This window comes from Anomalospiza imberbis, chromosome 14, assembly GCF_031753505.1.
Source record: "Anomalospiza imberbis isolate Cuckoo-Finch-1a 21T00152 chromosome 14, ASM3175350v1, whole genome shotgun sequence".
In the NCBI taxonomy this organism is placed as follows: domain Eukaryota; kingdom Metazoa; phylum Chordata; class Aves; order Passeriformes; family Viduidae; genus Anomalospiza; species Anomalospiza imberbis.
In genome coordinates, this window is record NC_089694.1 from 9,178,121 (window position 1) to 9,187,632 (window position 9,512).

General features: G+C 47.6%; 2 protein-coding genes across 2 annotated transcripts; one reads left to right on the forward strand and one right to left on the reverse strand.

Annotated features, from left to right (window-relative positions):
* The first annotated feature begins 660 nt into the window (after window positions 1-660).
* Window positions 661-2,986, forward strand: AKAP14 (A-kinase anchoring protein 14). Its single transcript, XM_068204852.1, has 6 exons — window positions 661-733; window positions 849-969; window positions 1,042-1,133; window positions 1,290-1,469; window positions 2,443-2,495; window positions 2,838-2,986. The coding sequence occupies exons 2-6, from the start codon at window positions 858-860 to the stop codon at window positions 2,923-2,925; spliced, it is 525 nt and encodes a 174-aa protein (XP_068060953.1). The 5' UTR covers window positions 661-733; window positions 849-857; the 3' UTR covers window positions 2,926-2,986.
* Window positions 2,987-3,487: 501 nt separating this feature from the next.
* On the reverse strand, window positions 3,488-9,496 carry NKAP (NFKB activating protein). Its single transcript, XM_068204848.1, has 9 exons — window positions 9,187-9,496; window positions 8,702-8,782; window positions 8,261-8,334; window positions 7,928-8,047; window positions 7,132-7,177; window positions 6,643-6,758; window positions 6,418-6,493; window positions 5,813-5,962; window positions 3,488-4,515 (listed from the first exon to the last, which is right to left on the reverse strand). Exons 1-9 carry the CDS (start codon window positions 9,432-9,434, stop codon window positions 4,341-4,343), a joined length of 1,086 nt encoding a protein of 361 aa, XP_068060949.1. The 5' UTR covers window positions 9,435-9,496; the 3' UTR covers window positions 3,488-4,340.
* Between the last annotated feature and the right edge of the window lie 16 nt (window positions 9,497-9,512).

Below are 9,512 nucleotides of genomic sequence, written 5' to 3' on the forward strand. Positions count from 1 at the left end.
CCATGGGCACAAGGGTCCTGCCAGAGCCTACTCCAGCATGAGCTTCCCACGGGGTCCCAGCCTGGGCACATCCACCTGCTCCAGCATGGGTCGTTCCTGGGCTGCAGGCGGATCTGTGCTCCCTCATGGACCTGCGGGGGCACAGCTCACCGTGGTCTCGCAACACGGGCTGCAGGGCAATCTCTGCTCCTGCCCCCTGCCCCACGGCCTCTTGTCATGCTGGAAGAGGAGCTGCTGGGAATGCAGTAGCCTGTGATCTGCTAAAACATTTCTGGCGTCTCCCGTACAGTACCCGTGACCCCTTCCCTCTGGAGCTCTGCGCGTTGCCAGCGCTGCTGTTGGGAGCCTGCAGCGCATCCTCGCTGCACCGGGCTGGACAGAGCTCTGCCCGGCAGAGCACAGCCTGCAGGCTGCTTTAGCTCCCGAATTGTCCAGAATGGCAAAAACTCGACAAGCAGAGAATCCGCCTGGATCGCACAGCGGTTTTCTTGCTCATACCGTCGTCCGTCCCCGGGAGCCAGCGGCTGCTGGGCGGTTGCCGCGGGGCCGGGCGGGCCGCGGGGCTGCCGGGAGCGGCGCGGCCTCGCCACGGTAACCGCGCACCGCGGCAGGGACGGCGCCGGCCCGGGCACAGCTCCCCGGGCTCCGACGCCCCCCCGCCGCGCCTGGGGACCCCCGGCCTGGCCGGGGCAGCGGGGGAGGAGCAGCCGCCGCCCCGGGAGCGCCAAGCGGGGTGAGCAGGGCCGGGCTACGAAGCAGGCGCGGTGAGGGACTGCCCGCCGCTCGCCGTGTTCCTGCGGCTCTCAGACCAGGGCTCGCTCAATGTTTGTGCGTTTATCTCTCTAAAGGTGAAGCCAATGGACGAGGAAAAGGAAGAAGCTGCCAGTGAGGAAAAAGATCACATCCCCCGGGAAGATGAGAGAAGCAGTACAGAGGAATGTCTTCCAGAGGCCAAGGAAAAAGAGAAAGGTATTGTGTTTGCTCTACTGGAATGTGTTGGAGCCTTTTCAGGAGGATTTGTCAGCATTTTATCCGTTTTAGAAAGCAAGCATGTCATCAAAAATATCCCGTGGACCACAGCCAGGAACTTCACAGTGGAGAGAGGACAGCAGCAAATTGAAGAACTAATTTCTGTGAGTCACAATTCCATCCACTTAGGAAGGCCAGACTTTCTCACTGTTAAGAAGTATGAAAATTTAAAGGAGAGCACCTCTGTTCCTTTTTAGCACCACCCTCAAGTCAGTTCTACTAGACATAGGGAGTCTTAGTGTGATGTGTTTGTTCAACAGACATGGGACATTCATGAAAGCTGGCTTCACCACTCAGAATTTCTCGAGGAAGAAGAACTTAAGGACAGCAAGAGGTACCATTACAGAGCTTGCTGGGGCCTCCCAACACGCAGAAAACCCATCCCACGAGCAACAGCGAGTGTCTACTTCGTTATAGCGATCTCCAAATTCAAACCTGACGTAAGTACTCAGAAATGGTGTGGATGGACTAGTCCTTTAGGGGACAAGAGTACAGTGGCATTCCTGAGGCAGGAAAGTGCCAGGAGAGTGGAGAGGCTGGCGAGGAGCCAGCAGCTCTTGTGAGATGCTGACAAGGCCTGGACGTGTCCAGAAAATGGCAGGAGATTTAGATGTGGCCTAATAGAAACATGCCATCGGATGGCAAGGGGAGCAAGGCACAGAGCAGGAGGCTGCGTTAGTTCCCAAATCTTTGACCAACAGAACTCGACAAACAGAATCTGGCAGGATCCTACCTCTGCCTTCCTGATCTTGCCATCTTCCCTTTCCAAGCAACAATTCTTCTGGACAGATGTAAGAAGGGCTGAGTAGAGGTGAGTTACAGAATGAAAGGCCAGTAGAGAGGGAGTGACACTTTGCTCTTCAGCTGTCTCAGAATCCCTTTCCTGATCAGCTTGAAATTTGCCCCTGTACAACGAACTCTTGCAACCCAAGAGAAAAATGAAATGAATTGCACTGAGTAAACTTCTTACCTCCAGGCTTAAGTCATACTGAACCTCAGTGTTTCTACTTAACAGCTATGGATCCCCAAATAATATTCTGTGGTTTAACCTCCAGCTGGTAACTAAGCATCACAGACCTGCTTGTTCACTCCTTCCCCACCACCATGGGATGGGGGAGAGAATTGAAAGTGTAGAAAAAGTGTAATAATATTAAGAAATAAATAGAACAATAGTAACAAACTGGGGAAAATAAAAACAGAGGAAAAACCCTATGAAACACAAGTGGTGCAAATGAAAACAATTACTCACCACTTGCCAACCAATGTCCAGCCAGTCCCTAAGCAGCATCTTCCCTTCTGCCCCAACCAAATATCCAGGTTATTTTTAAAGTAAATAGTAGCTCTCACTTAATTACAATTTCTGCTTTTTGAGGGGCTGTACATGGCCTCTGCCCTGTCTCTGCTGTGTTGCAGACTGCACCTGTGGAGGTGTTCTACAGACTGGAGTCCAGCAGGCTGATTCGGAGGTAAATGTTATTACTCTTCTGTTTTAGCAAGCTTTTCCATTCCAAAACCAAACAGGGAACTTGATGCAAATAAGTTTACAATAATAGCAAAGGAGTGGAAGTTGTCAAAATCTTGCTCTGTGAAATGAACCTGCTTATCACTAGCTTCACCCCCAGAGGCATGAATAACCACCCTGCGGGCATCTGCATTATCAGAAATTTCTCCTGCTTTACATGGGTCTAGGTGGGGGGCTCTTTTGCAGCAGATAGCCTTACGTGGTGGATAAAGGCCAGCTCTCACCTGGCCAAACTTGGATTCAGTATTGTGCTTACAATCTACCTTCTTTTTATTCCATTCTCCAGGCCAGAACAGTGTCAGTTTAGAGAAAAGTGGCTTCAGGACATAATTGAAAATAAAATACTGTGTGCAGAAAGACTTGCTTCCCGATGAGCAGCTCCAATTCACCATTACCAATTCTCTGTTGTGGAGAACCAAATAAACATGAAGGAAAAGAAGTTCTTCCTTAGCAGCATTTCAACTTTGTGAATAGATAAAAAGCATTGAACCTGTGCAAAATCATCTATGTCCTGTCATGGCAGCTGGCTGTGTGTGACAGTCCCTGGGAGGTACGGGTGGGGACAGCAGGATGGAACCAGGTTCCAGAGTGTAAATGGGAAGAGGCAGCCGGGCAGGATTTGCTGTTTGTGAATGCCAGGTCTGTGGAACTCCGGGGAAAACATTATAGGACTTTAGGACTTTTATTTTCTTGATACAAATATACAAGACATCTCTGCTGCTAGACTTAGAGGAACAAAAAAATTAGAGAACAAAAAAGAAACAACCCATTTCTCAAAACCATTTTGTTTTAAAAAACATTTGAGAAAAAGAAGTTCCAGGAGATATGTTTGGAAATATGCAGATGAATCAAAGATAAGCACTGCTTGAGCAAAGCCTCCAAGCAGAGTTTAAAGCAAGCCATGTAATGCTGCTGAAACAGACCAAAGTAAAATACTACAGGAGTTAAAACAAGGGTTTAATCTAGAACACTTCCATAAAGAAAAGCATTTCAAAGAAATTGGAAGATACATCCTTGTTAACACCTGTGTGCATCCAGGGGTTCCAATCACTGCACCCCACTGCACTGATGCCTATGTATAACATAGGAGAAAAAGAAGCAAGCAACTGAGTTCTTCACCATGTGTTTCAGTGGATGGAGATCAGACCCTCCTGTAACTGTTACTTTACACCTCAGTTGCCATCTGCTTGCTCTAAAGTAACTGAAGCCCATCTGTATTAAATTACAAACTCATTTACAAAATATATACACGTGTGGTTTGAATCGCAAACCAAACTCAAGTGTTTGGAAGAAAAACCTAAATTTAAAAGATGTGAAGAAATAGTGGGCTGTCCTGGATCTCAAAACAGGAACTCAGGAGTTCCTTCATTTTTGATACTGGTGCTAATAGCTTGTTAAAGGTCTTTCCCAAGCTAAATGATCCAATGATTAATAAAAATAAATGGAATAAAAACCCCACACTTATTGGCATTAGGTAACAAAACCTTCCCACGGGATCCTTTGGCTTGTCAGATTCAAAGCGAGTGCAGAACATTGACACCTCTAATCTTCCCCGCCTGTTCCTGCCTTGTAGCCTTTCTCTTTACAGGGATTCCTTGTAGATGGTAAACAAACCATTCAAGAAAATCTGATGAAAATAACTCTGTTTCCTTGACACAAGTAATCCACTCCTGAGGCTTGGCCCTGTTGGGTGAAAGGTGCTGCAGCACCTGCAGCTTTCTTCAAATCTCAGCTGGACTGCGTTAGCTGCCATGTAGTGCAAGCTATGGTGTACAGCTCAAATGAAGCATTATTTTTCCTCTTTGCCCTTAGTCTTTCTGTAGACCATCTCTCGAAAGCTTGCGAGGATCTTATTCTCTCGTTTCCTCCTCTCCTCCTGGTTGAAGGATGCCAGAGCTCTCTTTTCATCTGCGCTGTAGATCTGGTTCTCTTTCCGCAGACGCACAGCTTCCATGCGCCGGTGTCTGTGGGGAAGAACACGGGGTACATCAGCGTGGGCAGGGGGTGTCAGTGCCCTGGCACAGCCTCCAGCCATCAACTGGCCTGAACATGTTCAGGGGCTTTAAATAAACATACTGAAGTACCAAGGCCTGAACAACAGGTCCTGAGCCAAAGCTGACCTCTAGATGAACCTTCCCACAAAATGTTATATTTGTATCCACTCATTAAGGTAATATACATGACCATTAGTGAAATGTGTGATAAGAATATATTTTATCTTTCTGCATTTCGAAGCCAGACAAAGGCATGAAATCAGACATGTGGCCTTGTTTGAAGGTATATGATCGAATCCAGCTCCCTTGGTTCCTCCTTGAGCCCTGCCCAGGCTTTGGGTGGAACCCAAGAGGAGGATGAAACCAGATGTTCCTGCACTAGAAGTTGTGTAAGCTTGTTTATTCTACAGTCTAAAAGCTGGGCCCTCTCACAGTGAAGATGGAGGCCTCGCCTACAGGTGGACACACCACATAGGAATTTCCAGGAATGGTTCTCCAGTCCTTTGCTGTGACTGGGGCTCCCCAGCTGATGTGCAGATCTGGATGATGGTAAAGCATCAGGGTAACTGGTGATTTATTTTTCTTAATCACTCTAGGCAATCTTTTGCAGTAATGATTAGGTGCATTACTTAGCTTATCCTTTGTAATTCTTTGCAGTTTTGCACGGTAGCAAATTATACTTAGTTCTTAAAGTTGGTATCTTAATCTTTTGTGCTGACCCTGCCAACTGGCAAAACAGATACCTGAACTAGATAATCCAAACTGCACACTAACCTTCCCAGGAAGGAGTGTGGCAGAGCAAGGAACTGATTTCTGAGGGTGTCTGTTTCCAGGCAGTCAGCCAAAAGCCTCCCCTACCCCCAGGGTGTCAGCTGCTGGCTCACCAAAATTTAAGTGAGATTCCTGTTATCATAGAGAAAAAAGTGCAGCCAACCTCTCACACATTGATCTGTCTCCTGCTGAAGGGACAGCACATCTCCAGGGCTGTCCAAACAGACCACCTTTGAGCCACCTGACATAAGCACCTCTTCATTTGAAATAATTAGAAGAGTATTGCCTGTGAAGAACTTTTGCTCTTGAGGAGAAAGTGTCCTTGAAAAACTCACTATCCATCTCTAGCAATGGGGAGTTTAGTGTAGATTATTGCAAGCAGAGCACCTTCTCCTCCATGCTTGCAAGTAGAGCTTGGAAGCAGTCTACTGTTCAGCCAGAAGAGAGAGCAGCTCTTGAAAATTCCACTGAACCACTGCCATCATCAAAACCATACCTGCTGCCACTCATGACATAACCGGAGCTCTCAAACGAAGCGATCTCTTCACTTGTCAAGCCGATTTCACCTCTGCGGGGAATGCGTTTCCCTGCTTTTACGTACTCTGCCATGGCTGCACCTTCACCGGGCAGGAGGGCATGTCCATAGCTAAAAAACACAAGTGGTGATTTCAGTAGTTTCAGATAGAGAGAGCCTGAGCTAAACATCCATCTTCCCTCTTCACTACTGTATACAGCTGCGTTTTTGAACACACTTATTCTTTCCCACATATTGGCCTGTTTCTTCCTTATGGCAACAATGTCTTAATTTATCAGCTGAGTTCATTCTAATGACGCTACGAAGTTGCAATACTGCAGATCTTTAGAATAAAGGCAATTAAAATTGATTTTTCTAGGAATCAAGGCAAAAAAGCATAAACCAGACTCTTCTACCCAAATTCAGGCCAGGGGAAAGCCTAGCACCACTGGAACTTCTGTCTGTGAGTTTCTGGCACAGCATTTCTCCCTCTGCATGCCTTATTGTTGCAACAGCCCTTTTGAACAATAACTTTCACACTTGATTTACTTGATTTGATCAAAGTACCATTAGAGCTGGTTACTCACTTCAAAGGCCTATCGTCCTGAGATGCATGAGTTTTGGGAGCCTCTGGTCCAATCAAACTATCAGCTTCAGTATTTTCTGCAACAATCAAGTAATGAAGAAGATTAATCTTGTGTCCATTGTTCTTTGTTATCAGAAGGGTTATACAGGTCAGCAACACCTAACAACAAATTCACAAAAAGGACATCAAGAAGTTTCCATCCAAGTTTCAAGTCAGGTGAACCTACTTGATCTCTCTATCCAGAGATCATCCCCTTGAAGCATTTCATCATCGGAATCTTCGCTACTTGAATCACTGGATTCCCTCCTGCTCTTCTTAGCTTTCTTTTTCTTATACTTCTTCCTGTGATAAAGCCAGACAGACATGCTATTTATCAAGATTTAAGATTAAAGAAGGTGCTTGGAATAATACTCAAATAATTAGTTTCTTAAGGCAACTTCCACCTGGAAGAATGGCTGTCTGCTGTTTCATACAAAACACTTTACACCAAAGCTAAGACAATATATATGTTCTATTTTGACTTTCTATTTTGACTTTCAGGGAGTTGTTTGTGCTGCACAATTGTGTAGATTTAAATAAAATCTGTCAAATTAATATTATTTGCCAGCTCTTGCAAATGACCTAAGGTCCTCAGGCTCCCTTAGGGCCTGTGAAGGAAACTGAGCTGCCCTCCAGCCAACAGCAGCCAAAATGACACAGCAACCACAACACTTACTTTTTGTTCTTCTTTTTCCTCTTCTTGCTTTTCTTTTTATCTTCATCTGAAAAAAGAAAGTGTATGTATTATCAAAATGAAATTATTAGTTATAACTAAGTAGTTTACTGCCCTGTGAATAACATGGGATACCTTTTACAGCCCCAGTATTCATGAAGCTGTGGGCTCTTTGACTCTCTCAACCCTAACCCTAAGCCTAACCCCATCACCAGGGGTGGTGGTCAAGATCAGAAAGATGTAGGAGCAGCACAGTTGGGGCCTTGCTGGGATCACCTTGGAATGCCTTTTCCAGCCCCGGTGTTCCTGGAGTTGCAGGCTCTGTGACTCGCTCAACCCTAACTCTAAGCCCTAACCCAAACTCAATAATATGGCTTTTCCAGGTCAGAAAGATGTAGGAACAGCAATGCTGGGGCCTTGCTGGTATTGCCTTGACACGCTTTTTCCAGTCCCAGTACTCCTGGAGCCATAGGCTCTTTTGCTCTCTTAACCCTAAGCTTAACCACTCCCCTAACCCTGCTGCTAAGAATTACGCTAACCACTACCCCTACCCATTAACCTAACCACTACCCTAACCCTGAGCCTATTCCCAGCACTAACTGCCTCCACCAGAATGCCCTAGTACACATCCTGATGGGACTGGTTTATACTGGGAAAGTGTTAGTAGAAAGGTCCCTGCAGTACTGGTCGATAGGAGAACATATCAAACAGATCTCTGGCATGAGAGGCCCACTGGATGCTAAATTCAAAAATCCCATTTCCTGAGGCCAGACTGCAAGCTGAGACCCTCTTGTCTTACCACTGGAGTTCTGCTCAGACTCTGAGTCACTGTCGCTGTCCTCAGAATGTTTCCTGCGCTTTCTTTTGGATGCTTTACGTTTTTTCTTTTGTTTTTTCTTCTTCTTTTTCTTCTTTTCCTCTGGAATGTTTTTAAACATAACATTAGAGAACAAAGAACATCTGGTTCCATATATATTCCCTGACCTTCCCAAAGCAATGCTCTTCTTTGAGCGGGAGCTCACCCCAACCACTTCCACCCATCTAAGCCAGGGAACCTCCTGCAAGCAGCAGCAGATTCTAAGCTGCCGTAGCTTCCCATTTTCAAAAAAGCTGTGCAAGCCAAACAAAATACCTTCTGAGCTGGAATCTGAAGAACTACTCTTAGATTTTGCCTCTTCATCTTCTACCGGTGTGTGCTCATCAGAACTGAATAAAATAACAGTTTGCTATTTAAAATCTGTTTAGTTGTACTCAAGATCAAAGGTATACATATGACCAAAGACATTTTGAGTCAATCCTTGCAAGGGAGTAAAATATCAAAGAGCTAATTTAGCCTGGGAACTGCTGTCAGAACCACAACACGTCATCTCATCTACAATAAATCACATATTGCATAATTGGTATGTTGGAATTATTTTGTTAAAAAAACAGTAATCTCATTATGCTGCTTCAGAAAGGAACTGATACAATAAGTATTGTGACACCACGACTAATGCAGGGATAAAGCATTTTTACAAACTGAACCGATATGTAATTAATATCATTAAAAACATGAAGAAAGAATATGCCTTACTCTGGGTCAGGAACTTTTGGTGACAGTCCCCAGACTTCAGGTGCCCCCAGTTCTCCAATTCTCTCTCTCTCATTGAGTCTCCTGTAAAGGAAAACACTGACACTGACACCTAGTTTGCAACACCCAGCACACAAATATTTTAAGTCCTACACGTTAGTGTTTCTGATCGCCTGAAGCAGCTAGAGCAAGGATAAGAAACAACTCGGAGCAAGGAGCAAGCTCGCAGGGCATGTGGCAGCAGAGCTCCGCACACTGCAGAGGATCGGCGCTAGCAGCTGTCACCCCCTTCCAGCCGAGCCCCGTGCCCCCGGGCGGCCCTGCCCGCGGGGAACGCACGGAGAGCCCGTGAGGGGCTGACAGTCCGTGACGGGGCCGTGGAGAACCAGGCCCCGCCGGCCCGCGGCACCCGCCCCTCCCGGGAGCGCCGTCCTTTCCGCGCGGAGCGGGGCCCGGCAGGGCAGGCCCGGCCCCTCGCCGGCGCTCACCTCTGCCGCAGGATCTCCTCCTTCTCCTTCTCGTAGTACTCGGGCCATTTGCCGTGGTGGTGGTGCCCGTGGTGCGCGGAAGAGCGCGGCGCGCCGGGGCTCCGGGACCGGCTGCGGCTCCGCCGGTGGCTCAGGCGCCTCGGGCCATTGCGCTCGCGGGACCGGGAGTGGGAGCGGGACCGCGAGCGGCGGCCGCGGCGCTCGGAGCTGGCGGCGGGCGGGGAACGGGAGCGGGACGCGGGCGCCATGGCGGAAGCGGAGGCGCTTCCGGCGGCTTCCGGTGCCCTCCCGGCCGGGCGGGAGCGGGGCGGGAGCGGGGCGGGAGC

What these genes read in the sequence shown, in the direction of transcription:
- AKAP14 (XM_068204852.1), top strand. Translation starts at nt 858, where the DNA reads ATGGACGAGGAAAAGGAAGAAGCTGCCAGTGAGGAAAAAGATCACATC. An exon ending in GGCCAAGGAAAAAGAGAAAG is followed by an intron (nt 970 to 1,041) that starts GTATTGTGTTTG and finishes TATCCGTTTTAG; the next exon opens with AAAGCAAGCATGTCATCAAA. An exon ending in AAATTGAAGAACTAATTTCT is followed by an intron (nt 1,134 to 1,289) that starts GTGAGTCACAAT and finishes TTTGTTCAACAG; the next exon opens with ACATGGGACATTCATGAAAG.
- NKAP (XM_068204848.1), bottom strand. Translation starts at nt 9,434, where the DNA reads ATGGCGCCCGCGTCCCGCTCCCGTTCCCCGCCCGCCGCCAGCTCCGAG. An exon ending in CCAAAAGTTCCTGACCCAGA is followed by an intron (nt 8,335 to 8,701) that starts GTAAGGCATATT and finishes TATTTTATTCAG; the next exon opens with TTCTGATGAGCACACACCGG. An exon ending in TATGTCATGAGTGGCAGCAG is followed by an intron (nt 4,516 to 5,812) that starts GTATGGTTTTGA and finishes TCTTCCCCACAG; the next exon opens with ACACCGGCGCATGGAAGCTG.